The sequence below is a fragment of the Mauremys reevesii genome, linkage group 21 (genome assembly GCF_016161935.1).
Source record: "Mauremys reevesii isolate NIE-2019 linkage group 21, ASM1616193v1, whole genome shotgun sequence".
Lineage (NCBI taxonomy): Eukaryota > Metazoa > Chordata > Testudines > Geoemydidae > Mauremys > Mauremys reevesii.
In genome coordinates this window covers 14,782,371-14,810,217 of record NC_052643.1, presented here as the reverse complement: position 1 = coordinate 14,810,217, position 27,847 = coordinate 14,782,371, and the positions used below count along the sequence as shown (strand labels likewise).

Below are 27,847 nucleotides of genomic sequence, written 5' to 3'. Positions count from 1 at the left end.
ACATGGTGGCCTGCCCCTTTAAGGGTAAGGAACCCCTGGGCTAGCCAATCTGTTCAGATAGCCCCACCGCACCACACCTGTGCAGGATGTAGGATTTAAAAAGGGAGGAAGCCCAGCCATCAGGGGGATGGCAGCTGGACTGCAGCTGTAGAGCTGACTCCTGTGGTGGGTCACTGGAGAAAGGGGCCAAGCTCCAGGGAGGCAATCCGTGGGCTCCGGAGGAACCTGAGAGGCTCAAGCCTGGAGAGGGGTTAAAGATGCTTAATTTAGCTTTGTTTGTTGTTTTGAGTTCTACCGAGGGGTCCCCAGAGATTGACAGAAGAGTGTCAATCTGTTCAATTCTGTTTGAGTTGGAAGGACTTCGCTGCTGGCTCCTGGAGGTGCCAGGTGAAGGGATGTTGAAGAAGCCAAATGACTAGTTACAGCTGGAACTGGATTCCCCAGAAAGGGACTGAACTCTTAAGTGTGAGCTGGCTGGAGGGCCGAGTCACTCAGCCAGATCAACAGAGGGTCTGAACAGCCACCAGGAGGAGGCAACCAAGCAGAAGGCCCAGCAATGCTGCACCCAACCATGAGAGGGCACCAGCTGGTGAGTCACCTCTATACACATGGGGCTTACTCTGGGGTAGGAACCTATAAAATCAGTAGTTTTAACTTTATTTCTTATGCACATGACATAAATGTAACATGTAGGGAACAAAGAATTACAAAACAGTGAGCTACTTGCTAACACATGCATATTAAACATGTAGTAAATCACATCTATGTTAACTGTGCTCACTGGAAAAAGCCCACACTTACAAAGGCTGCTGTCTGAGCGTCTGAAGCTTATTCCAATACTTCTGTCGGAACTTTTCTGCTCGCTCAGCTGCATCAATAGAATCTGGCTGACTGGCCACAGCACGTTTCACTACCTGACAGAGAAACAGGGAGGCTGGATTAGAGATGCCAAATGCATTACCCATCATATGAGGGTAGAAGGCAACAGTCTCAATGGCTGAAGTTCAGGCTTGAAAATATTTGTTCTGCCTTCTGTAATGTTCGGTGCCCCCATGCCAACCCCAAAGAAGTTTAGACCTGAGGTTTTTCCCCCAGATTCAAGTCGTAGGGTGAAGGATATGCATTCAGAGGAAAGAGTCATCTAAAAATAAGTGCTTACTATTGTTTGACTAATTTAGGTAGATACATCCCAAAAGCTAGAAGCATCTGGTACAACATTCTACCAGTCTGCTACAATAAGTTCAAATCATCTGCTCTTTAGTTAACATGGGGTTTAGGTAACTCTTTTTATAGCTAATACATTCTTTGGATGGGTTTGCGTACTATGGCTACAGGAATTCAGGAGTGATTTATAAACACAGAATCAGTTAAGAGTAGGACAGTCATGTGAATCATTTAAGTTAGGCCAAACCATATTCATCTGATTCACACCAGTAGTTCCACTGCAATCAGTGGGACTGCTTAAAAGAATAAGGAGAGCAGGATCTGGTCCTTTAGGCATTACCATCTTTGCCCCCTCGTGTGTGTGTGTGTGTTTAAACCGGGAGCATACAGTGGAATTTAAATAAAATGCTTTGAAAACTGTTCAAAAAAAGGTCACAAGAAAATAAAGTAAATCCACTATGCTGAGGTAAGAGTGTCCAGAGGACTTCCACCAATGCACCTATAGGATTTGCAAGAGGGGAAGGCTTCATTCATCCATAAGTGTAACTGTGTGCTCAGGTTAGCAGTCTGAGCTCATCCATGTCAGCCCACAGAAAAATCTATTTGCCAAATCATGAAAATGCTTAGATACACTATTGCATCATGATCCTTACCCCATCCAAAGCCTCCTCAAAGCAAGTGAGCCAATATTTCCTGGCCATGGCATCATCAGTGAGGTCAACAGTGTCAGGGATGTACGTGGATGGGTCCTTTAGCAAGGGCAGGTTAACAAGCGGTCGCTCCAACCGGTCCATTTCGAACATGTCAAACTGGGAAGTGATGGGAAAAATAAAGGTATTAGACTTCCCAATTAAACTAACTCAAACAGGCTGGTCCAGTAAGATTGATTTGTAATGGGACTAGCCAACAGTAGTTACAACTTAGTGGACAGCTGCATTAGTGTGCATAGAGTATAGTAAAGAATGTTTCCACCATTGTCAAAGCTTTGCCTTGACATCTTAGGAGTTTTTCATTTAAAAAAAGCTTCTAGTAATCCCCCTATTTCTTTCCCCTTCCCACAAGTTTCCTGATGAAACAAGAGGTGGGATCATTCTGAAGGAGTATTTGAGCACACATTTTCCCCTCCATTTCAGTTCACACATTCCTGTTTGCTGCCCTTCCCCCAGAGCCCTTAAAACAACCTTTAGGGTCAAATGTTTCCTATAAGTTTAAGGACAGGCAACACGCACACACAGTTAGTTCTACCTGTACAAATATTCTGCTGCATATTTTAAAAAAACCTAGTAAAGTGCATAGATTTATTTTTGCAAATGAAACTGCATATTTTGCACACAGTTACCTGTTGTCACCTACATATATGTACAACTTAGATACCTTTACATTTTTGCCCAGTCAGATAAGAGCTAGGAAGGTTAGAAACTGAGCACTCAAGTATTTCAGTGGTTTTACATACAGCCTCTGAGCACTATTCCTAGTGTGTATGCTACTCCTTATCTAGATACAGCAATAATCAACAAGAAGTTGACATTGATGGACCGTGGACAGCATCTCAGTGTGTGTGAATTCCCAAATTTTTTTTATTTAAATATTCTCCTAAAATGTTATCCAAGATTGAGTGCAAATCATACAAGTAAAGTGTTTTTTACTGCAAAATTAACATTGACTGCGGCTTCTTTACTAAAGAATCCTATCACCATTCCCTGGAGTGACAGGAAGAGTACACCACACACAGGCAGGTTTGCCACCTGTTGAGACTCAAGATCTTAGTATGACCATATGCTTGGACATTACTAGCATCTGAAATAGTTCAGTGTACTCCTTATACTGCTTTAGGCATTAGCTGTGGCTAAGGCTATAGAAGAAACACAAACACTGGGTTTTGCATGTTGAATTGAGGATCTGATTTTCACTTAGTTGGTTTTTAAAAGTTGACTTGCAAATGTTGGGCTCAGTTTTCAAGATACATTTTACCAACTGCACATGCACCACTGCGTGCACAACTGTTGGACTAATTTGCAACTCAAACCACTCTGGGTCTAAGTGGCCATCTATGTACACAACTGATTTGCATGTGCAGTCTCATTAACTGTGATGACAAGACTGACAGCCATCCAACTGGGTGTCAAACTTTCTGGGGGGAGGAAATCAGGCTACAAATTATTTACTTGGGATCTTGAACTATTATTTAAGATGGGGAGGTGTATGTGTGTAGGGAAAGTAGTTAAGAGTTTGATAGTTTTATTACAGTCCTGAAGTCCCATGAGGGTTCTAAATGATCTCTCAGGGAAGACAGCTTCTGGTCCTAGAAAGACAGTAACTTACCGTGCCACTCCTTGCACGTTGCATGGGGCAGAGATCGGGTGAAGTGCTCATAAGGCCAGAACTCCCAGCATAATTCTCTCCCCAACTGTACTCGTTGGGATCTGGAGGAACAAAGATGGAGGCCATAAACTGAAAGTAAGACTGTCTATACCACGAGTGATTTTAATGTCTATATACCTTTGTGTAGGTTTTAAATAAAGACAAATGCAAGGGAAAAGAGCCATGGAAATAACTTTTTTAAAAGTGCAGAGTTACTCAACCATCCAGTTAATTAGCAATTTGGGGCTTCTTATTTACTGAATTTGGGAAGGGGCAGAAACCCTATGTTTCAGAAATGATCATTACATCACTTTTTAATATAGTAAACCTTTTAAAAAAGGGTGGGGCGGGGGGAAAGAGAAGATGTTGTCAATTCCAGGAAGAAAAAAAACAAACATTTTCTCTTATCTCCAAGCCCCTATTTTTATTTCCAAACCTAGTACATCTTCACCTTTAAAGATATTAAAGCTCTTATTAAGAATGCATTGCAACCAATTAGTTTAATAAACTCTTTAAAGTTATTTCTAGGAAGAATTTGCTCTTTTAATAAATAGAAAAAATGCACTAGTCAGAGTGTGGGATATACAGCTACAGAAAAAGCATGCCTTGTGTAGCAGGGGATTCCTAGTTACTCTTCAGATCCACAGAACCTCTACCAATTTGCATAGCTTCTTAGTACCTTAGTTTTCCCTCTCTGTAAAATGGGTATGAAAAATGTCCTGCTTTACAGAAGTATTATGAGGCTTAATAATCTTTGCAAATGCAGAGATCGCTGGATAAGTAAGGAAGTTTTATTAACCCCAATCTGTCTGGTTCTGTTCCCACCCTAACACACAAACTGAGTGGCTTGTCAATACAGCAACCACAAATAGTGGTAACTAATCAGAGAGTGCCACACCACAGCTCTATACTCAGCAAAAGCAACCTGTAACAGAAGAATGCTAGGAGCAGACCTGTGCTCTTCAACTATTGAGGCGTTTTTATGGGCAAAAGAATGCAATTTAATAATTCCATTATTTCTACACTAGCACATTGGCCATATTCAGAAAATGTCCTCTCCAGAGAGGAGATAAATCAGAAGCCTGGATTTCCCTCTGCCTTTCGAGAGGAGGTTGCTCTTGGCACAGTCTCCGGGGGGAGGGGAGAGAGAATAAGCAAATCCTCCAGGCCCCTCAAAGTGGAGCAAGGAAATGGAGTAAACCGATCTCCCTGCCAGAAGAAAATAAAAGTGTTTACAAAATAAATCTGTGCTGTTAATGGCAAATGTATTTGATTAACCAATGATTTACATGCAGCCTCTTGAAAGAAGCTTGGAGTGACACTGACATTTTAGAACACTGCATATACAGAACATAGGGATGCTGTACTTACTGTCTTGTTCAGCTCCTTTTAAAAATGCCCCAATGGCTCCCAGGTAGCCTTCATGTCTCAGGAACAATGCCTGAACCTCTCCCTGCCACAATATGAAACATTGCATTTGGATGGCCCCTGATTGCTAACATGCACTTCGTCACTAATTTAATTTACACTTAAGTATAACACAGATAAACCAGCTAGAATATTTTATTGTATCCATGCTACATTCCAACACACTTCAATAATGTCAATGGCGCTGCAGGAGGCATGAAACGTCTCTTTTCAGCATGTGCTACTTACACCTACCAGCCCAGGATTATGAGGCAGCCAGGAAAGATGCAAGGAGGAATATGCGGTTTGTTCTAAGACTGAATAATCATGGAAGTGTAATTGGCCAGTGCTTCAGTACAGAAAGCTACTGCAACTTCCCAAGGAAACGTGCTGTTAATGTCAGGGCATTTGGCACATTCATTCATGTTTGGCAGTGCATCTCTCAGAACCATGACACTCGTTTCCTTCCTCTACTTCACTCCCTCTCGCATCACACTGGCTCACGACCCAAGAACACACTGGAATGTCCATGCAAATGGAAAGAGCAATACACCTGCCCACACACACACACTTTGTTAAACCAGTCAAGGAGATAGTCATTGTCAACACCAGAAAGCAAGACCATCCTCAACACAATGCAGGAATCTTAGAGTGCTAATGAGGTGTATCCATTATCCACCAAATCCCCTCACCTTCCTAGGCAATGAGAAATGTCGTGGAAAGGGGACAAAATCAGCTTCCCCCATAGAGGAGCTCCCAAAAGAACGTTAACATTTGCTTGGGGTATAGCAAAAGACCAGCACTGACTTCACAACTCACTTACACTAGTAGTTAAGGAGGAAACTAGCAGTTTCCTAAAGCTTGCAGCTAGTCTATAAAAAGGCATTGTAGGGGTATGACAGAGGGAGACCAGAGAGAAATTGAAAAAAGATCCAGAGATCCAACCCTGGAGAGTTGAGTTGAGAGTGAAAAATCTAAGCATCAATGCCTAGGGGGTCCAAATACCATTTAATTTATAAAGCCACCACACACTGGCAAACCAACATGTCTAAAACCAGCTCTTGGCTCTGGATTTCACCCCCACTCTCAGGTCACAAAACTTTGGAACTAGGGAAAGCCTCTGTAAAGGGGAAAGCTACCCTTTGAAATGATTTCAGATAGCTATTTTAGAAGGAATGGCAGTTGGTATTTTTTTAAAGCGGATAGCAGTTGCAGGTTTTATCACAGAAGAACAATCCCACACTGAATTTGACAAGGGACTGTGAAATTAACAAGAGGAATTGAATAATCATGGTAGCATGCAAGGAAGATGGAAAGGATCAATGCTGAGCAGCTACAGGACAACTGAGACTGTTAGAAAACCCACAGACAAGTACTCTGCATAACTGTTTGCAATTGATCTTTATAGCGGTACTTGACCTTTAGTAAAGGATGGCCCCAGTCAGTGGCCATTCATTATTAATAACCACATGTTACAGATTCACTGCATTACTTTGATCATGCTGCCAACTTGGTACATTTGAAAACAACTATGTTAAGGTCTTGCAGCAAATTGGGAAAGTTACCCAAGACTTGTTCTTGTGTTCCTGAGAGCTTAGTTTTTATTACCTTGGAGAAGAAGTTAATACTGTAGGTGATTGTGCGCATAGTGACTGGGTGACCCCGAATAAAGAATCCTCCAAAGTAAATTTTGTGTAGGTTATGGAGTTTAGCATAGAGGCAGGCAAGCTGTCCAATGTCATTACTGATCATGTGCAGTAAACTCTTTGCCATATCATCTTTAGAAAATTCTAAAGGAAAGAAATAAAAAAAAACCACATTAAAAATGGTTGAATCATGCCTAAGTGGACATTATTTTTAGGCAGACTGTGAGCAAAGTTCATCCCCAGGGTAGCTCCACTGGCTTCTTTAGACTAGAATAGGGATGAATTTGGCTTCAAGGAAGGAAGTTCAGCCCTATCATACACTGCTCATTTCCTGCTTGCATGGGGATTAACACGGCTAGTGGGGCTGGTCAGGAATTCTTCAGCAAAACATTTTTTCATTAGAAAATACTGACCAGTTGAAACAAACTGTGGGAAAGGGTAAGTTTCAATGAATTTTTTTTACTTAAAAAAATTGACAAACTTTGAAACTGTCAGTTTCTTTAGAAGGTTTCTAAATGAAAAGTTCTGTTTTTTCTGGTTCAAAAGGACTTTCAAAATTGAAGCTACTTATAGTAAACTTTTAAAGTATTTAAAAATAGAAATATTTCATTAATCCAAATCAACTTTTTTAGATTTTAGGTTTGTGAAAATTTCTCTTGCTCCTGATTGAAAAATCTGATTTTCACAGGATGGGGGAAAATAGTTTCCTGTCCAGCTCTAATAGCTGGTTTTATGGGATTAGAACTTTTTTTTTGTTTGAAAAATTATTGGAAGTCTCCAGGATAGAAAGCTAAATTGATAGCCAATAACTTTACTTTTATATAGTGATTTTCATTTCAAAGCACTCTAAGGGCTACACAGGATCACACATGTATGATGAGAGGAAATCTGTTAAGAAGGATAGTGTGGCTACTACCAGTTAAGTAGAGTGCCCTGGGATCTTTAACATCCTTGCAGGGAAACAGCATCACCTGAAAGGCCCTTATACAGTAAACTGCATGTAGTCAGTTTATGTACTTTAAAAGTAATGAGTGCCAAGCTAACCCTTCTGAGACTTCTAGATATCATGTTTCAAACCAGATAAGACCACAAAGCCATATGTGCAGCAAATCCTAAAACAGTTTAATATTTGGGACCTTCCCTCCTATAGCTCCAGCCATAAGACTCTTCATACAGTGCATTAGACTGTCACAACACACTGCTAGGTCCATTTGGGACTGGACTCAATTGATCTGCTAGTTCCCCAGTGCTGAAGAGGACAGATGTAGAACAAACTGTTTACCATCAGTTGTGCAGTTAAAGCACAAGGGACAGATTTTATAGGAGTTTACAGCAGAACAGGAAAGGAGGATCTTAAGCTAGCCTACTCCTTTGGAGACAGATACCAACCTAGTCTTCAGAGGGCCAGAAAGGACATGGTTGCAAGAACTCTGACGAATCAGGCCAATACAGACACTGGTCCTTATGAAGTCCCCACAACCTCACAAAATCCCATGACACAGGGAAATGGGTACTAGAGAAGTTGGTAACTACATTCTCATCCTTTCAGTATTTGAAAGTGTCTCAAATATTCACACACTCAGCATATTACAGTAAAATGGGAAACAGACAAAATATAGTATGATCTATACAGCAAATCTTGAGTAGACTCATCCCTCTGCCCTGTGTTGGTACCTTTATCTGCTGTGGCAGATTTCCCAAAGCTGCTAGCTATTAGATTTCCACTTAGCCCCAGTGTCTGGTAGGCCCCACCATACACATCTTTCACCAGCATGTCAACATTTGTATGCTGTCCCTTTGAAGCAAGCTGCAGCAATTCATCAAATTTCTGCGGAAGAAAAGCAAAGTGTTACTCCAGGTTTTCTGGATAATCTCGTCTGAATCTCAAACTTCTGCAGAACTCTTAGTAAGAGTAGTCATTCAACAAAACCAGCCCCCACCAACCAGGCATTCCTTGTATTTCAGATCACAGGGACTGACTCCCCAGCCTAATCTTAGAGCAGAGCTTCACAATCTCATACTGTAACCACTCCTCTCCAAATCAAGCCTCAGTTGACCATATGCGAGTAACTGGTTGAAAGATGTTCCCCCTCAAAGACTGGAAATGAGGAATGTGTGAGTGTCCTCCAAGTTTGTTGCTCGTAACCCATTAGGGTATTGCTGCTCTCTGGCAGAGAACTCTGTCCTAGACTAGCATGGTGCGAAACAAGACAAATATGCCACCTTTCACCCAAACAACTGCCATGAATGGCTCAGAATTCAAATAGGGTTGCACAGGCATATATAAATAGAATGTGACCCAGTATCCCTAGATACTTGGGATTCTATAATGTTTCAAGAAGCAGATTAGCAAAAAGCCTTAGCTCAGTATCCTTCACCTCACCCTGATTACAGGGATAACATGTTCCTAAGCAAATTGTAGTGAAGCTCATAAGAGCTACTCTGGATCAACTTCTTAATACTCAGCCATCTTTTCCATTCCTTCCCTTGTTACTAGGACTGCTGGTGTAGCCTAGCAACCTTTCAGGTATCAGCATGTATAGAATTCCAGCCAGAGCCTGCCACACAGGCAGTGCACCTATCCCCTACTCCGGAGGGGAGGCCAAGTGGGCTTAGTTATAGGATGAAGTGGGATTATGTCTCAGGTATTTTAGTTCCAAAAGTAAAGCTAAAAAAGAGGCCATCTGTCCAGCTAGAGAGTTATTAAAGGAAGCACCAAAATAAAATAAACCTAGCAGCAGACTAGTCCTGCCCCTCTGGGCTCCCCCACTGCTTACAGTTCAGCCGTAAACCCTGTTAGAAGTCTAGGCATGTTGCTCCTCCAAGTCCAGTAAAGGAGGACTTGTTGAGAAGGCTCCGAGACTAATAAATGTATCCGAAAAAACACTGCGAATATGGACTCTTCCCTTTGACCTTCCCCTGACAAGTTCCTGATATGTAACTCTCTCCTGTGTAACGAACATTCACAGTCACATGAATCTTGGGACACAGAAAAACCACTTGGTTTAAACGGTGTTGAGTTAAACACAGCAGCACCAGACTAAGCTGTGGATTGGCAATTGGCCTTCAGTTCTCTGAACGTACAAATCCCCTGAAATGCAACAGGAACTGAGCTACCCCTCTTGCCTCAGATATACTGCAATACTCAGGTGCTCTCGACTTTGCTGCTCTTCGGGACTTTAGACTGAAACTGAACCTGGAGATCAGATCTCAAGGTCTGAGCAGCTCATTCATGTTGGAACGCAGGGCACAGAAAATCAACAGGTAACATGGAGCAGACTGTTCTCAAACTGTACATGGTGAGGGAAAAGACTATTAAAGAATAAAAGGGAATTATACCACACCCACCCCCCGCACAATCCTAGAAGCTGGAAAATAAAAACCTCTATCCCAGGCAGTGTCAGCCTTTTGCCCACTTGACATGTATTTCTTTATTGCTTTGTCCCCTGTGTTTCTAATGGGGCTTTTTTTGGTGTATTGCCTGGATTTATGCACTAGTATCACAGCTCAGGGGCCCAGGTTGGTTGTTTAACAGCAGCAGCAGACACAACAGGGAACAAAAGAGATTTAATAGAGAATATAAAAATAAACTGCATAGTGCATTAATGACAATTTTAAAAAAAATTCTGTGGTGGAATAGTGGTTCTTAATGTGCAAGGTTAGAAATCGTCATTCTCCACCAGATTGGTTTTTCCTCTTTTCTAAAGAGGAACAACACAACTGAAGGCCTCTTAGTAGCACCCCTGTATTTCCCCATTCTACTTAAAGTGCAACTGGCAAATACCTTTGTTTTTGTGAGTAAAGCTCCGAGACCCCAGAAGGTTCCCCCTCCGATTGAACTCCCTCCAATCCATTCAAATTTGTCCCCCGTTTCCACCTATGAGTCAAACACAAGTTTATCAAATAAACAATCATGGATATAAGTATGAATTAATACACAACACACCTATAAACAGATTAACATATGGACTCCAGGCAATGGAACGGATGCACACAGTATGAATAAATGCTGTCAACAGGGCAGCTCTTAATGATCTAAATACCAGGTGTGAAACATATGGACTCCATGGAACTACACGATCCAATCTCAGTAGGATCCATTTAGCCCTTTATCTTTAGATACAGACTTGCTGCATGAAATTCAGTTTATGGTCTTCAGGATGACTCCTTAGAAGTCAGAAGTCCTTTCTGCTCTATGGACAAACCAACATCTCACAGTATCTGACATAAGAGTAGGCCAAATTTCCCTCCCTTTTTCTCCCCACATGTTCAGTGTGCCAGCTGTCCACTTGGCTGCCACACTCCAACAGAGGTGGCAGCATTTCAATGGCAAAATTCTCTTATGTAAAGAATTTGTAGCATCCTTGTCTTTAGATTGTAAGAACTGGGTATGTCTGCGCTGCAATACAGTACCTGCAGCTGGGCCAAGTCAGCTGACTCAGGCTCATGGGACTCGGGCTGCAGGGCTATAGAATTGCAGTGTAGCTGTTTGGGCTCCAACCCGATGACATGGGCCAGCCACTAGTATCGTATTGCAATGTAGACCTACCCACTGTGTCTAACATGTTTGTACAGATCACAGCACAATCTTAATTGAGGCCTTTGGGTACTTCTACCACAATAGTTACAAAAATATAAGAAGTTATCTGTAAGCAGAGATTCCTTGTCTTGGTTACATATCCAAGTTAGACTTTGAAATCCTATATTGCTCCTATAATCTCTCACTCTGTATCTGGCCCACTGGTTACCATATAGCTTTTTATTTAACCCAGGGCGCTTAGAGATTCACTCTACAGAACTACAGATGTGCTTTTATAGAAAGAGTTGCTTTAATGGATTGACCGTAATTTTAACCACTACAGATGTGCATGGGATGGTTACTAGATTTAATTTAGAGGATATTAACTATGACAACACAACCCTTGTCACATGTTGAGAGTTGGAAACTGTTAGTCACTAACACAATGTACAGTGCTTTTGATCATAACCAGTCCTCTAAAACTTCTGAAGCAGGCAAGCATTGCCACCCCCATACCCACTTTCTATACTGAGAAGTTCAGGCAAAGAAGTTAGAAGCAGGTATTCTTATTCTGCTCAGAGCATCCATCTCAAGGCTGAAGGCTTATCTACACTAGAAATGCTACAGCAGTGCAACTATGCTGCTGCAGTGCTTCAGTGTAAACACTACCTACACTGACAGGAGGGGGTACTCTCATCAGCAAAGGTAATCCAGCTCACCCCAGAGACACAACAATGAGGATGTGATTTCCCAGCATGGACCAGCCCTAAGCTTTTATTCACAAGTGGCTGCCAAAAGTGTTGTATGATTTTTTTTTATTATGTCATTTGCAGCTATTACACTAGCCTCTTTAACCACAGCCTTATCCAATTAAAAGGGGACAGATGGTAGTCCAGGGGAAAAGCAGGTAAAGCTTATATTAAGAAATGGAAGTCAACAAGTGCAGTTTTGTTTTTTGTTTAAAATTTGGTATCAACCCAGAAAGGAAACAAATGTCAATCTGACAGCCTTACATGTAGATCTAGATGACTACCGTTCACCAGTTTGAGAGGACACACACACACACACACACACACACACACACACACACACACACACACACACACACACAGAAATAGTCTAATGGCTTACTCACCTTCACTATAGAAACCCCAGAGCCAATATTGACTAGCAAATAAGGGAAAATATTTGGATGATTTGTCTGAAATCGGAATTCAGTATCTGAATCTTTCTGGTATGCAAACACCTCATGGGGTATATTTTTTAACACAAAGTTACACCCTTTAATTAGGCAAGTCATTACATCTTCTTTATCCACCCTGAAGAGAAAACACACACACACTTATAAACAGAATAATCCTAAAGACAATATGCCCTTTTAAAATTACCTTTTTTCACACAAATCCAACAACAAGTAAAAAGCAACACTTGGCAGGAAAATAGAAATCAACAATAATTTTTAATGGCTTATGATTTTGGACACAGACTAAGTAGATTTGTTATGTACAGAAAAATATTGACATGAGAAAATACAATAGTTACAGGCTAAAGATTCCAGAGCTTTGCAATTCCTGTTATTAAAGAACTGATAGCATTTATATAGAGCTTCAAATTTTTATTCCACTGTGATAGGTATTCCAGAGATAGGAATGATAGCTTCGATAGGAACTCTCCTCACAATGAATCCAAAGCACTTTAGAAACTGATAGAGAATCACTTGCCCACCACTGAAATGCAGCCACCTCTGAGATAATCAAACTGTCTAACATCAGAGTCACACTACCCAGTGTTTAAGACACAAAGGTATGATTACCACTTGCAGCTGAAACTGCAGGGAGAGTTTTAGGGAAACAGAATATACTAACTGTGCTGGAGTTTAGCCAGGACCCTGAGATTAAGACCCCTATTGTGTCAAACTGTTAGATCTTTAGTGACCTTAGTTACTTGCTAACTGAAAGAGGGCATGTATGGCAGCACAGCACACCCTACCAACATGCTGGGGAAATTCAGTACCAATACAGAGGGAGAAGTATCTCCTACTGAATTACAATCACATCATCTAGCACTTACTTGTTCCTTGATCAGAGGGGTAGCCGTGTTAGTCTGGATCTGTAAAAGCAGCAAAGAGTCCTGTGGCACCTTATAGACTAACAGATGTATTGGAGCATAAGCTTTTGTGGGTGAATACCCACTTCATTGGATGTATTCATCCACGAAAGCTCATGCTCCAATATGTCTGTCAGTCTATAAGGTGCCACAGGACTCTTTGCTGCTTGTTCCTTGATGTCACCCATTCAAGCCCAGCCTTGCTAAGCTTATAAGGCCCTAGAAGATTAGGTAGTAGTTGGAGATATACCAATCTCCTAGAACTGGAAGGGACCTTGAAAGGTCATCAAGTCCAGCTCCCTGCCTTCACTAGCAGGACCAATTTTTGCCCCAGATCCCTAAGTAGCCCCCTCAAGGATTGAACTCACAACCCTGGGTTTAGCAGGCCAATGCTCAAACCACTGAGCTATCCCTCCCCCCACATAAGGCTGCAGTCTAACATTTACTATTGACAGAATTTTAATCTTTCAACAAGAGGAGTTATCCCCTAATGAGTGTCAACCAGTTTCCACTTACTTCAGTCCAAGCTTCTTCTCAATAAGGTCTTTGAATTTGTAGGCACCACCCCCTGTGGCTTTGAGCACTTTAGTTTCTGTGTTGACAAGATGGTCTTTAATGAAATCTAAGCAGGTTTCAATGTAAGTGTTCTCAAATTTAATGAAGTGCAGTCGAGCTGTGATCTCCTCTTGAACTGTGATTTCATATGGAGATTCATGTTCTATGTCCTAAAAAATTCAGAGTAAGGATTTCTTTTTTTTCTGAGAAGTAGAGTTAGTTACTTAGGGCTTGGCTACACTTACAAATTTGCAGCGCTGCAGCAGGGTGTGAAAACACACCCTCTCCAGCGCTGCAAATTGCGGCGCTGCAAAGCGCCAGTGTGGCTTTCTCCCAGCGCTGGCGCTTTGACTACACTTAGCGCTTCAAAGCGCTGCCGTGGCAGCGCTTTGAAGTGTAAGTGTAGCCAAAGCCTCAGTAAGCTAGTGAATATTTCCATTTGTATTTTCTATGCATGCAACTACCTTCTGGCTACCAAAACCTCCCCACGAATACCCTCAATTTTCTTCACATAATATGATTTTAATACACACTAATCCATAGAGAATGCCCATTCCTTTATCTTTGCACAGGCATAGACAGAAAGCACCAGTGTACCAGACAGAACTTGTGTTTAGGACTGACTCCCCTCCCACACTTCAGCAGTCTTACATTTTGTATATAAGATGGTGACCTTGATGTTGCATACATCAGCTGCATAGAGTCAAGCATTCCTTAATTCCCAAGCCCATGAAGAGTACAGTATGTATTGAGCCAATGTTCATACATGAGAGCCAACACCAGGGACTTGAAATTTGTGTCAGGAATGTGTTTTTTTGTCATCCTTGTGAAAATATGTCCAAATTATCACTCGCGGGGGGGGGGGGGGGGATCAAACGAGGCAGAGGTCATGTGAAAAAAATAGTCTTGGATTATGTGATCACATACTATCATAATGCACATCCAGAAGGTGGACAGTTAAGGTTGCCTGTGCAACCTCAAATCTGGCATTTCCTAACTTTTGAGTGCTTGACTTAGAAGCCTTACCATCCTTTTAACAAGTTTGTTGTGTTTGCATGATGAGTCTTCTTCATGCAAGCTTGGAACTAGAACTGTAATAAGCTTCCACAATGAAATATGAGAGTCAGTTGGCCAAACAGGACCAAATGGTTGTTTCACCAGAGATACTGAATTAAACTCTATAGGTGTGAACAAAAACAAGGGTCTCACACACACTTTTAACCTGAAATGCAAATATCTACAAGCAGTTAGGTGCACACTCAAAACTTCCCGCATTACAAGATATAATGCAGGACAACAGTAATTGATAATTTAAGCTCTCAAGTAGGACAATTGCCCTGGAATTCCCTTCTTGACCCCCAGCTGCCTGACTTCCACCCATTCTCAAAATCCACTTCAAGATGACAAACTTAGACATGTTAGGCTTGTTTTTCATTTCAGATACTGTACATACATTACTCACCCAAGTGAGCACACAACCTTACTGTCATTACCTACAATTCTTCCTTGTGCTAAGCCTCTCATTTTGTTTTTAAACACCTCTTAATTTAGGGTGCAAACTTGTAAGCCCTTACTACAGTGCTTCAGGTCAATGGGACTCCTCACAGTAGGAACCATTAAGGGTTTGCAGGATTGGACTCTAATACTATGAGCAACTCATGGCAAGAGTTGTGCTCTGAAGTACCGTGCACATCTAAAGTGCTATATAATTAATAGATATACCTGGTGCCATCTGAAAATTGATATTATGGAAAATGCCCTGTGTTTCAAATTTCCATTTTTTTTTCTTCTCGTGACTGCACACATTAGCAGTTCTGGTTTGCTATATAATGTAATTCTTACCTTTCCGGAATGATCAAAAGATCTCACTCTTGCTACTTTATGCTGCACAGTTGAATAATAAGCCAACTTGGTTAACGACCCACCTGTTATCAAAAACAAGACATCATGCATCTCAGATTCAAGGTCAGACAGAATTTAGATCCTTCAGAGTATTAGTTACCTAGCACAGTTTTAAGAATGGCTTGGCTTCAAACAGAGCTAATTAGGTGAAGCTCTTTATTCAGTGAGCCAAAGAACAGTCATTTGGGGACTGTCTTGGCATAGCTAGACCCAGATGCATTGTTTGAAGGTGGAGGCTCCACAGGAGGCACTCAAGCCCAACTGATGCTGGGGTGGCTGAAGATGAACAGAGGTCATGAGTTCATTTCCTAGTTACCTCACAGTATGCATGTAAGCAGACTACTTGCTTGAGTAAGGGCTATTCAGGTGATTAAGGGTTTGCAGCATCGGAATCTTAACCTCCAGCCCCTCCAAAATAGCTAAACTAGGCAGGGAAGGTGCTCAAGGCCATGAGGTGAGAGCATATCAGGGCAGGATTATAACTATGCCTGAGCTTCAAAGCTCTAAGGAGGGGTAGGGATGGGAGGGAAAAGTCACACATCCACTGCTTATCTTTGTTAAGCTTGTTTAAGAAATGCCTAAAATCCTGCACGTTTTAACAAACTTGATTAATAGGTTTGCCATGTTTGTTGTACATGAGGCATATTGCTCAAACAACAAAGTTTCACTTGAAACACTGAAGTAAACATTAAGTAATCTTCAAGGACACATTGCAAAAAGTCTCTGCTTCTATTAAAATAAAGGAATTTAAATGCTGAATAACGACATCGCTGAGGGATTATTCTTGGCTTCAAAACTGATCAACATCCTAAAAGGAACAAGCTGCATGAAGCACCAAAGGCAATGAAAACCAGACCCTTTTCCAGGCAGCTGGATATTTTTATGGGGCCAAAACCGGAAGTCCTTACACAGGCAAAAAACCCACTAATTTTCAGTGAGTCACTAAGAATTTTGCTCAACTAGAAACTGAATAAAAACTTCAGCTTTTGGCCCAGAGGCTTCCCCAAAGTCTGCCAGGCAGTGGAGGTCACAAACTTCTGGCGACCACAACACCAGTCTTTCCTCCAAAGCATCAGCTTGCATGCCTAGAGATCCTAAATGCCTGATTCTCCTCTCAGCTAGACCAGTGCACACCAAGTCACTCCACTGAAGTCAACAGAGTTAAACTGATGTAAGACTAGCGCTAATGTAGGCAGAGACTCAGTCTCCGAAGCTCAGATTTCTAAAGGTATTTAGGCATCGCTCTGCACAGTATTGCAAAGCTTAAGTCACTCGTGAAAATGGGACTTAGGCCCTGCGACACTGAGTGATTCAACCCCTTAAACATCTGGGTCCGAGTGATTCACTGACAGACTCATTAGGGATATTAGATTTGAAAAATTTACATGTAATGCATGAGCAGTAAGTGTTCAAGGAACTTGTCTTACCCAAGGATTCCCCACCCAAAGCTCATCTCACTCTAGCCCTTTTCTATGAAACTGCATATTTTAAATAGTGAGTTTAAATGAATAGTGATGATGAATAGTGGCCTGACAATCCAGGATGTCTTATCTACTTAGCCACAGAACAAATACAGCATAGACAGTGACTGTACCAGCTTCCCCTGAGATGCCTTGCCAGGGGAACTACGTATATGTATCCATGCAGCCCTTGGCCTCCATTCTGAAAGTGCAACACCACAAACTCATTTCACTTAGGCAAAAAAAACAGTTCTGCTGATGCTAACTGTTGGTTTTCCTCAGTCAAGTTTAGATTTGACCCTAGAAGCAGAAAGCTTCTTTCCCCCATGAAATAAAACCCCTTAGCACAGCCAGGCTCTCTACCTGAGGTAATGAAATCAAGCTTTCAAACTGAATGTGATCATTTTTAAGGTTGTACATCATGAATTATGACTTCGCTAGACAGAGTATTAAACGACTAAAAAACCAAAGCTTTTAAACTAACAAGTATCCAAGCCATTTTTGCCAACAGTTTATAGAACTGCATTAAAGGCCAATATAATTACAAAGAGATGTTCTTAGAAAAGTACTTGTTCAATCTAACTATTTTATAACTGCCAAAATAATTTAAGACTACTTGTTTTACAATAATAATTTCTTAAGGCTGTTGATTAGAATGTCGTAAGTGCTTGTTGCTTTGCATTACATAGAAATACTTTGACAGGCACATTACAAATATGCTTTCACATGAAACCTGTTTCTCTTGCTTTAGTTGATTACGTTTCCAGTATTTAGTGCGGTTGTCATCCAGAACATGGGAAACACTTTACTTCATACAAGTAAAAATGGTGCTTTCAAAAGGGTTTGCTTCAAACCCATCAGTAAATGTGAAATAAACAATGTGTAGACTTCAGTTCACCTTTAAGGCTTCTTGGTTATCTAACACACATTCTTGCACTGAGCAAAGACAACCTTCTTGCTATTCTATTTCTCCAGTCCCATCCCATACAGGGATTACCCACTCTGACGACCACACACACACACACACACACACACACACACACACACACACACACACACACACACACACACACACACACACACACACACACACACACACACACACACACACACACACACACACACACACACAGCTACTAGACCTGCCAAAAGGTTACAAATGTATCTAGAATGAGCTACTACTGAAACAGGTAAAGAGCTCACTCTTCCTACCATCATGTAAAAACAAACCCTTACCAACAGTCTTGCTTTAAGCTCTGTAACTGGAATTCATATTTCTGAATTCCTTTTCTCAACAGCCTGATCACTAAGAGGATTTTTGGTAAGCTGATTGTCTTCAAAATGGATCAGCATTGCCTATGCCCCAAGAAACCGAGCATCACCAAGAACACACACGCAACCAAAATCTGAGCAGTGACTGGAAGTGAGTTTTTAAAATCCTTTAGCCACCACTGTACTAGCACATCTGTTTCCTTCATAATTTTCTTTTAGCGTCTGACTTTTGGACAGATGTTAATTTACAGGAGCCAATGCCCAAAAGCCTCTGGGCAATTTGAGAGGAAAATAAACCCCTATATTAACCACAAGTAGAAAATATAATTTAAAAGGTATTATGGGCTACACATCGCATAACTCACTCCCTCCACCACCCACACCTACATACAAAGAAACACATCTTGAACCTTGCACTGAAAGATGCCAGGGATATGCTGTAGCCAACACAGGGAAAAGCATCCAAAATCACAGATTCTGAAGGAAGATAGTGCCTCCTCTCCTCTTAGAACAGAGCCTAGGAGGATTCTAGGTCTCGTGCTGCTGTTTTGCAAATAACTATGCAATTAATTCTCCACCTTATGTCCCCTCACCAAATAGCTGGATCGGTGTCCCCTTATTAAGAGCTGCATTTCTCTTAGAAAACATACAATGCACTCTTATGGTCCACAGCAGTGTTCCGGATGCTGAATTGCCAAATCTCTGACACAGCCTGTGATTTTTTTCCAAACTCCAAGTGAAAATCTGTATGCACTAAACCATATCATACTGCTTCACTAACTGATTCCTGGACTGCACACATTCCATTGGTAAATTCAGTGTCATACTACCGCAAACTAAAATTTGCAGCACTAAACATTTGTAATCTAGGCAAATGAGGAAAGTGGGTTTTTTGTTTATTTTTTTTTTTAAAAGAAGTGGTACAGAGGCGACACTGAGTTCCAGATAGATTAAGCAGCATATGATGGTCAATTCCATAAGACCAATGATGACCATCTATGGTAACAAAAGCAGTGAAACTTAATAACCCTCAGACCTTCTGAGATCCCATTCTGATGCATCAGCTGAAACGGTCACTTCCAGTTGATAAGAAAATAATTTTACCCTTCTCCTAATTTTGAACTTCAAAAAAGAAATTCAGAGGTCAACACAAGCTTGATGGATCTCTGCTGAGAAGGTACACTTACCTTCCCAACCTCTAAAAATAGGGAAATACAAGAGATAGGGATGCTCTGAAATTAAAGTGGTGTTTGTAAAGCACTTTGAGATCCCTAGATGAAAGGAACTACAGAAGTAGAGAGTTATTTCTTGATATCTATCTTGCACTGGAATTCCCTATCTAGCTAAATTGCTTTTAGCTTTATTTTCCCAGTTTGTAAAGACTTAAAAACCTGTGTTGGACACCCACTGTGCCTGGGGTTTATCGCTAACCCACTGCTTTAATTCTATTCTGACCCACTGAAAGGTAACACTAATTTATTGTTTACTGAATAGGGACTAAAATTAAAGAATAAATAACTGTCCCCTTCAGAGGAATTACAAAGGGTGATCAGTTGCTAATACACCCCTGTCCCTCTTCCCTTCCATCTACATACCGCCCCCCCCACACCCATGTGATTAGTCTGCAGTTCTAGACAGTTTCAATTCAGGGTCTGCATTTGACATTAACTTCAAATCTAATGGGGAGGGGGAAAGCGTTGCTTAATAAAGAACTCCAAACAACTTAACTGACTTGTAACAGTTGGAACAATAAGAGGGGAAATGCAAATGGTCCAATTCCACTCTCCTAGACTTCTATGAAAGCAGCACGAGTGGTCCCTACTACAAGCAGGATTTTGACCCTGAGCTGCTTCACTTGCACCTAGAGGAGTATCTTGCCTCCCTTTGTGCCATTCTTGCAGTGATCAAATGCTGGCAAGGAATATGAAAAGCTGGGGGAAATCTATCCCTTCAGCCTCTCTGTTCCCTGGCATAAAGGTTCAACATTGTTCCAACATGAAACATAGTAGTTTCATCTTCCCATTTAAGTTTTCATTTTTTGATTATATTGTGACATGCTATGCACCTTGGTTCAAGATGTCAAGACCTTTGTGTATATGCCCATTAGGGTTTCACCAGTGCATACTGGTACTTTCACAGAGGAAAAATCCCATCTCCCTGGGTGGCTGTGGGAAATGCACACACATCCAGCAGTCAGCTGTCAATATTGATAGGCTATTGGCACCCTATAAGTTCAGAAATTAGCCCTCCCTCCACCATCACCCCCACAGTCCTTACATTCTCCCTAAAGCAAGGGGAGGGGGAAAGCAGGAGGAACATCATGGAAAACACACATAGCTAACAATACTACATCTTTCTCCTGAATGGGGGGGTGTTTGTTTTTTTGAGGGGGTGGGTGGAAGACAACAGCCTCAGAGTTTGTCTACAATGTAAGCTCAGGGTTAGTACAACTCATGTTAGCAGACCCTAGGGTTGTTAACCTAGGTTTTCAGTATGTACACTCATTTATAATCTGAGGTTAGGAATAGTTGAACCCTTAGCTCAACCTGGGGCTCCAGCATCTACACTCACTGCCTTATGCGGCCCAGAGTTCAACCAGGCATATCCCAGACTTCCTAGCACTCTCTCAAAATGTGACCGCTCTAGCCCTTTGGTTGTGATGCAGGAGGGGAAAACTTGATGGGCCTGAGGACAAAGGAAGTCAGCCCATGGGATTGTCAAATAAATTTGATGGACTCCCAGAGCACAAGTCCAGAGGGGCTGCATCTACACTGAAAAGCAACAGGGCTTGAACCCAGGGTCCCAGTGTGGGAGACTGGGGCCGAGCCCTGGGTTAACATGATGTGTGTAGATGGGGGGAGGGGATTAGGCTTGAGCCTAAATTTGAGCCCTGGGTTTACGCTGTAGTGTAGACATTGTCAGAGAGTCTTGCTGCAGCAAGCTACTCCACGGGGCTAAGGTTTGAACAGACCCCACAACTAAGCGGGGGACTGAATGCACCTCCATGTAAGGGGGGGGGTCTCATACCCTCCCATTCGCTGCTGAGTGGCATCCCTCCCCCACACCCCAAATTCTGCCTCCCTAATCGTGGATGCTGAGGCAACCCTGCCCCCCCCTCCGAGGGGCTAACCCCCTTCAGTCTTCTGCCTTGCTGAGCCTTCCCTCAAAGGGGTCCATTCCCTAGTCCCCTCCCCGGGGTCACCCCCTCCTGCCCCCTTTAATCGCCCCCTCAATCGGGTCCACCCCCCTCTGCTAGGCTGGCCCCTCCAGCCTGTTTACCACCCCGGCCAGCCCGTTAGCCGCCCCCGGCGGCATGCTGGGATTCGTAGTTCTACCGCCCGCCCTCCGCCTCGCCCCGGGAGAGCCTCTGGACCACAACTCCCATCATGTCCCGCTCCGCCAGCCCCCCGCGGCGCACGCCGGGAGCCGTAGTCCGTCTCCCGCTCCAGGCAGTGCGCGCCGCGCCCAGCGGGACTGCATTTCCCAGCGTGCCCCGCGCGCCACTTAGCTGCCCGTCCCGGCGGTTTCCCTGAGCGGAGAGAGCCGCCACCCGCCCTCGACCGCTGCCGCCCCTGAGGCGCCCGTCCGGTTACCGATGTCTATGGCGAAGCACTTGGCGTTCTCCAGGTTGCGGAAGATCTCGTCAGGCGGGAGAGTGATGCTCTTGTCCAGGCTGCTGTCACCGCCGCTGCTGGTACCTCGCCCGCCCCGCTCCGCCATTTTGAACGCCACCCACCCCCTTGCCTGGCCTCATCGGCATGCAAATATATGCGCATATTTTTACATATTAATCTGATATAATGCATATATTATACAAATGAGGTCGGGCTTGGGCTCCCTTAAGCGTTGCTAGTATTCAGCCTTTTTGCCCGGGGAGGGGTGTGAGAGGGTGGATCGTAGCCCCATTTTATCTGCGACCGACAAAGTTATGGGGGGAGGGGGTGGAACTGGGCTCCATATTTTTTACCTTACAAAGTTATTGGTAGGTTGGATCTTCATCCCAAGTAATCTCCCCCCCTCCCAATTACAGGGATCTAGATCTATGGTCTACAAGGTTATAGGTGGGTGAGGGTCTGGATTCATTTTTATTTGCACCTGAGAGTTGCAGAGGGGCTTGCATCTGGCCCCATTTTATCCACAGCGTTACTGAATAGTGGGGTGGGGAGTTTGGGGGATTTGTGTTCCATTCATCTGAAGTCCCAAAGTTATTGAGGGGAAAAGGCACATTGATACAAATAATCTCAGTTTGCCTCGTCTCTAACATAGCATCATCATCTATTAGCAATGATACTTTCTATGGGATCTCTCATCCAAGGATCTCAAAGTACCTTATGATCATAAATTGTTGTTAATACTAGTACACTATAATATCCTGCACTTAACAGTAGATCATCCCAAATAAATACTCGTAGTTTGCAGATCCTCCCTGCTCTTGAGTGAGTTCATACCCCTGCTCCATTTTTGGTGAGAGAAAAGGAGATTTTTCCAGGTATTGCACAAAAAATTGAGGACAAATGATTGCTAATGGATTCAGTAACACATTTTTTTTTATATCTAATCTGAAGACCCCAAACTCACCCAAATGAGCAAGGTATTGCAACTTTCAGTAGTCTTGCTGTTTCATACTGACACAGTGCTTGAACTGGGCCACAGGGTGGCATAGCACAGCTGGAGGTTACAGTGCTGCTTGTGCAGCAAACATCACATGATCCCTCCCTGAAAACGTATAAGTCAAAACCGAGAGATGGTTCACTGTAGGTAAAGAAGATGGGAGTTGTTGGAAGATATAGTCAGAGTCAAACAAAAGTCTCCCCCTGTCATAAACTAGCAATAGGGCAAACAACAAGCGAAGTGGCAATACATAGAGCTTACGGCTGGAAACTCCAACAATTGAGATATTTATACAGGACTAGACAAAATACTAGCAAATGTGCTGTAGGAGACACATTAGATGAGACCTGACAGACCTCTAATTTCTGTGATTCTAGCTGGGATACATTCCCTTACTGCAAACACCATTTTCTAGCTCCTTTCCTATATGCTTCTGCATTCTCAGGTAAAACATTTGCATTAACAAATATGAGGTAAAGGCAGGTTGGTGTGGAATGGAGATACATTTGGGTTTAACTGAAGTGAGGGAGAGTTAAGGGTTATCATCCACTTAATAGCTCCCAGTATTCCTTTTTCTCTGAATAAAGGGATACCTTGTTGGCCTAACATATAGTTTGAGTTTTGTAGCCTCTAATTTTCCCACTCTGTGGCCCTAATACTGCTCCCATTCACATCAGTGTTACGGGTTCAAGCCCCATATATATTGGCTTTTCCCCGCAAGGATGAATTAAGTAGCTAAAAATATTTCTGCTTTATGTGGAAAACCATTTGGATCTAAATTTCGCTGCATGTCTTACTAGTAACTGTTACTGCCCCACATCTATTTAATATATAAAAAGAAGGGAATTAAACATTAAGTACCTAGCAAAGTTTATTTTCACTTGGGAAGTTATTTCTTCCTTACTTGAAATGGATTATCTGCTTCTAAAACAATGGCCCTCATTTTTCTCATTCATAGATACATCAGAGCCACCCTGGACCTATCAGGCTGAATATGGGACTGAGACCCAAGAACTACTGAGTTAAATCCAGCTGTGACACTCACCTTTTCTGTGATGTTGGGTAAGTCACTTGGGTCTAAGTGTCTAATGATGTTTGGTTGCCTTCATTTTTTGGGAATGATTTCTGAACGTGCTGAGCGCTCACAGCTCCAGTTGAAGTCAGCGAAGCTGTGTATACTGTATTTATCACCTTGGAAAATCAGGTCTTAGACGTCTGAAGTTGGGCATCTGAAGATTAGAGAATTGTTTGGAATATTTGTACTTTAAGCTCTGTCTCAGTTCTTCTAGATCTAAAGTGGGAATCGTAATATGTAAGGGCTTCATATTATTGTTGGATGTCTGCCAGGTGTTTGATTTTGTTTGTTAAAGGGGTATATCTAGTGTGTGAATAAGAAGCCGCAAAAGGATCAGTTAAAAGTACAGTACTAAAGTTAAGTGTCTCAGTCTTTGAACTAATTTGTGAGCAGCCTTGTTAAATGAATGAGATCTATGAGAAGTCTGCTATAGAATCATTTATTCGACTCTTAGCGAGGGCTTTGCTTTCCCCTCACTGTCTCCTGGCACAGGCTTAACAATACAGGGATACCAGCCAGGCAGACACCTCTGAATTAAAGAAATCCTGACTCTGGATAGTGAGTGAGGATGAGCATGTTGCTGCAATATAGAATGTGAGTGCTTGATCCTGCAAACCCTTACTCGCAGCAGAGGAAGGCTGACTATGGCTCCTTCTGGATCTTGTCAGTACCATTCTGTATGTTAATCAATAGGAGTCATTCAAATTACAGTGCCTCAGACCAAACTTGGCAAACCTGGGTTGCTCCATAGCTGAACTGTGATCTTTGTGTATCTATTGTGAGGTCTCCTATGTCAGTTCTTTAAACAGCACTATCCTGTGAAGCCTCTGTCAAAGGGGCATCAGTTAGGGATTTCTACACAGGAGAGAATGACTTGCTGCATATAGATTCAGTAATCAGATTTTATTTTAACACTGTGCAAAGTTTCTGCAACTTTTGAAATTCAAAATGGTTTCAAACACAGATCATACAATCAGTTCACCTGACACAAACACATCACAGCATCCTCTGAGGATTATAGTGAATAGACTATCTCCCATAACATTATGGTACCAAAAATGTAAATATAACTTGTACGGTTGCCTTTCATGAAAGACTTTTGCTAAATATTTCTCGTAAAACCGACAACACAAGCCGATACTTTCCTTCCTATGAGGATACAAAACAAGTTACTGCCTTTATAAAAGGCATTGCATATGCTGAACATAAGAAACAATACTCTGCTTTTGAGAGTAGTACATCCTGAAGAATCCCCTCTACATAGCTTGAGTTACAGTGTAACATTTTTCCAAGTACACTCAATAAACTCTATAAACATTATAGAACCCCTTACAGCAACAACATGAGAGCCAGATTTTCAAAGGTGCCCACTAAGATTGGATGCGCACCTTGTGATTCATAAGACATTGATTTTTCACAAGTTTTGACTCCCACAATTCCAGTTGAAATCAAGTGAAGTGGGATGCTGCACGCTTTGAAAATCAATGTTCTGTGAGTCTCAGGTTGGGCCGCTAAAAACAGAGGCACTCCAGTTCAGTGGACACTTTTGAAAACTGTAGCCTAAACTTCCTAGAAGTTACTTCTTTCTAAACAAACACACTCAAAAACCTCAGCAAGGTTAAAAAAACATTAAACGTTCCTTTTTGAACAACTGCTCAGTCATCCTACCATGAGGATTACTTTGCACATTCTTTTAGAATAGCTACCTCTCCACGTGGTGGGAGCATTTAGATCCTTCTAGGAGAAGGGAAACTGGCATCCAAGCATAAGTATGCTCTGTAAAAGGAAAGTATTCTTCCCTACTCATTAGAGGAGTGAGAGGACTTGTACAGCAAGTCACAGTCTCCTCTGGAATATGAGTGAATGTCCAGAAACCATACAGAAGTCCCTCTAATCTACCAGGGCCTCCAAAGTCTGCTGGTGGGCTTCAGTGCTGCTTGTTTTGCAGACCTTTGGTGGGCTGCAGAGGATGAAGCTGGAGAATTTGAGTCCTTGGCTGTAACTTGAGGCCTCTGGAAGTGGCACAGCAGTTTCATCTGGGGTTCTGTGTTCACAGAATGGAGAGACAAGAACTGCAGAGCCTCTTTGAGGCACCAGGAATACCCTTCACTGTAATCCTGCTGCAGGCTTGGAGAAGAGGATGCAAAAGCTGGGAAGAGAGAGAAGACAGAGATGGCTTTTAGATAGGGACATCTAGGCTGGAGTTTGGACCAGGGATAAATGCAGCGCAGGAGAGTTATTCAAAAGCAAAGGGGAAGGCACTTACTTTGACTGTATTTCAAGTAGCTGACAGTCATCTCCAGGATGTCGGCTTTCTCCAGCTTGGAGTTGGGCTGGTGTCTCTGGAACTCCTTCTCCAGCAGGAGTTTCAGCTGCTCGATGCTGCTATTAATCCGGTCCCGGCGCAGCTTCTCTACAATCGGCTTCCTCAGCTGTAACACAAGAGGGGAGAGAAAGTTAGTGACAGCATTTCTCTTTTCCATCCATTTCCCATCTTCTCTATGTAAGCAGCTCAGCCTGTATCAGCTGTTTGCCCTTTAGCCAGTGCATGTTGCAATATGCAGTGGATACTTACTCTGTTTTTCTCTTTGGAAGTTAGGATTTCCAGTGGGAAGGTATTGGGTGCCATTATCCCAAACGTTCAAGTGCAGGGTTCACTTCCAATCTTGCTGTTTAGCCAGTGCAGAAGGGAGCTGGAAAGCTCTTCTATTTATACCCAGAAGCTGCATACAAATGTCTGGGTCCTAAGCGTCTTTGAGTTTCCCACACTCACTAGCCAATCCGTGCATTTATCAGGACAATAGAGAAAGCATCTATTACAGCATGGTAAATTGACTGTGAATTGCCTGGGGATAATACTCTGCTCCCAACGGAGCAGGTGGACTGGGGAGCGTGTTACACAATAGGCAGTGGCTTTGGAGGGACAGGATAAGAACGTGGGAAAGCGTTCGCCGTCATTATAATCAAACTTGTGCCTGATGTTGGGAACGTCAACATCTCAATATGCTGCCTTTTCCCAGGCTGTGGTGAAATTAAGCACAGAAGACAGCTCCCAGGAAAGGAAAATGTCCCCTACTTTCCTGTGCCCAAAAAAGAAGCTGTAAAGGAAAAAATCCAGAATTAGAGAGACTAAACATTTTCATTGACATTAAACCGTACTTAGATGAATACAGTGCTTGTCAATTTTCAGGCAACTGAGATCAAAATCAAAAGGGAAAACACATGTTTTTGGGGAGGGGATCTTTTTAAGAAAGATACAATTCAAAATGCTTTTCTCTCCATCTTTTATAGACATTTTGTTTCCTCTATTATTCTTTAAAAGACTTTTAAATCTTTATTTTTTTGCTTTTTTTCTGGGCAATCTCAATTTCTTCTGTGATGGTCTGGCAAATCTGTACAATAATAAGTTTTGCCCTTCCCTGGCATCTTCCATTTGATATCTCAGAGCATTAAACAAACGATCATGAACTAAGCCTCACAACACTCTGCTGTGCCTCAGCCCCCATGTGCAATAGGGGAATATCCTCCTTAACACATGGGGAAACTGAGGCACCAAGGAAATCATGCCCTCACCCACACTTGGCCTGAATTATCCTATCTGCAAAATGGCTATAATACGGCAAGATTTCCTGACTCCTAGTCCAATCTCTCTCTGTCTCTCTCACATACAAGCACCGTTTTTTTCAGTATGTTTGACTGTTATGTACCCCATATGCATTAGATATATTTGGCACAATCAAATCTGCCACAGGAAAGCGTGAGAATAGCA

The 27,847-nt window shown here is 42.4% G+C and overlaps 3 protein-coding genes across 10 annotated transcripts in view; 1 reads left to right on the top strand and 2 right to left on the bottom strand.

Annotated features, from left to right (window-relative positions):
• The window catches only part of PANK4 (pantothenate kinase 4 (inactive)), a 32,884-nt gene extending 10,748 nt beyond the window's left edge, over positions 1 to 22,136 (bottom strand). Inside the window, exons 1-11 of one of the 2 annotated variants that reach the window (XM_039508790.1) lie at positions 21,986 to 22,136; positions 15,601 to 15,683; positions 13,720 to 13,928; positions 12,233 to 12,416; positions 10,363 to 10,455; positions 8,253 to 8,406; positions 6,541 to 6,722; positions 4,897 to 4,978; positions 3,487 to 3,587; positions 1,818 to 1,973; positions 802 to 914 (exon numbers count right to left, since the gene is read on the bottom strand). In XM_039508790.1, the coding sequence (XP_039364724.1) occupies positions 802 to 914; positions 1,818 to 1,973; positions 3,487 to 3,587; positions 4,897 to 4,978; positions 6,541 to 6,722; positions 8,253 to 8,406; positions 10,363 to 10,455; positions 12,233 to 12,416; positions 13,720 to 13,928; positions 15,601 to 15,683; positions 21,986 to 22,112 (1,484 nt within the window). In that variant the 5' untranslated portion in view covers positions 22,113 to 22,136. The remainder of the gene's footprint in view (positions 1 to 801; positions 915 to 1,817; positions 1,974 to 3,486; positions 3,588 to 4,896; positions 4,979 to 6,540; positions 6,723 to 8,252; positions 8,407 to 10,362; positions 10,456 to 12,232; positions 12,417 to 13,719; positions 13,929 to 15,600; positions 15,684 to 21,985) is intronic. The other variant, XM_039508791.1, reaches the window with a different exon arrangement.
• Positions 18,419 to 27,847, top strand: part of LOC120387735 (transcription factor HES-5-like) — a 41,266-nt gene continuing 31,837 nt past the window's right edge. For 5 of the 7 annotated variants that reach the window (XM_039508801.1, XM_039508796.1, XM_039508800.1 and 2 more), the window contains exons 1-2: positions 21,957 to 22,086; positions 23,962 to 24,065. In XM_039508801.1, the coding sequence (XP_039364735.1) occupies positions 24,059 to 24,065 (7 nt within the window). In that variant the 5' untranslated portion in view covers positions 21,957 to 22,086; positions 23,962 to 24,058. Of the gene's footprint in view, positions 18,544 to 21,956; positions 22,087 to 23,961; positions 24,066 to 24,570; positions 24,673 to 27,847 lie in introns of those variants that run through there. The other 2 variants (XM_039508793.1, XM_039508802.1) reach the window with 2 other exon arrangements.
• LOC120387737 (transcription factor HES-5-like) lies at positions 25,974 to 26,707 on the bottom strand. The gene is made up of 3 exons (XM_039508805.1): positions 26,654 to 26,707; positions 26,345 to 26,510; positions 25,974 to 26,227 (listed from the first exon to the last, which is right to left on the bottom strand). The coding sequence occupies exons 1-3, from the start codon at positions 26,705 to 26,707 to the stop codon at positions 25,974 to 25,976; spliced, it is 474 nt and encodes a 157-aa protein (XP_039364739.1).

What these genes read in the sequence shown, in the direction of transcription:
- LOC120387737 (XM_039508805.1), bottom strand. Translation starts at nt 26,707, where the DNA reads ATGGCACCCAATACCTTCCCACTGGAAATCCTAACTTCCAAAGAGAAA. An exon ending in CTTCCAAAGAGAAAAACAGA is followed by an intron (nt 26,511 to 26,653) that starts GTAAGTATCCAC and finishes CTTGTGTTACAG; the next exon opens with CTGAGGAAGCCGATTGTAGA. An exon ending in CTACTTGAAATACAGTCAAA is followed by an intron (nt 26,228 to 26,344) that starts GTAAGTGCCTTC and finishes CTCTCTTCCCAG; the next exon opens with CTTTTGCATCCTCTTCTCCA.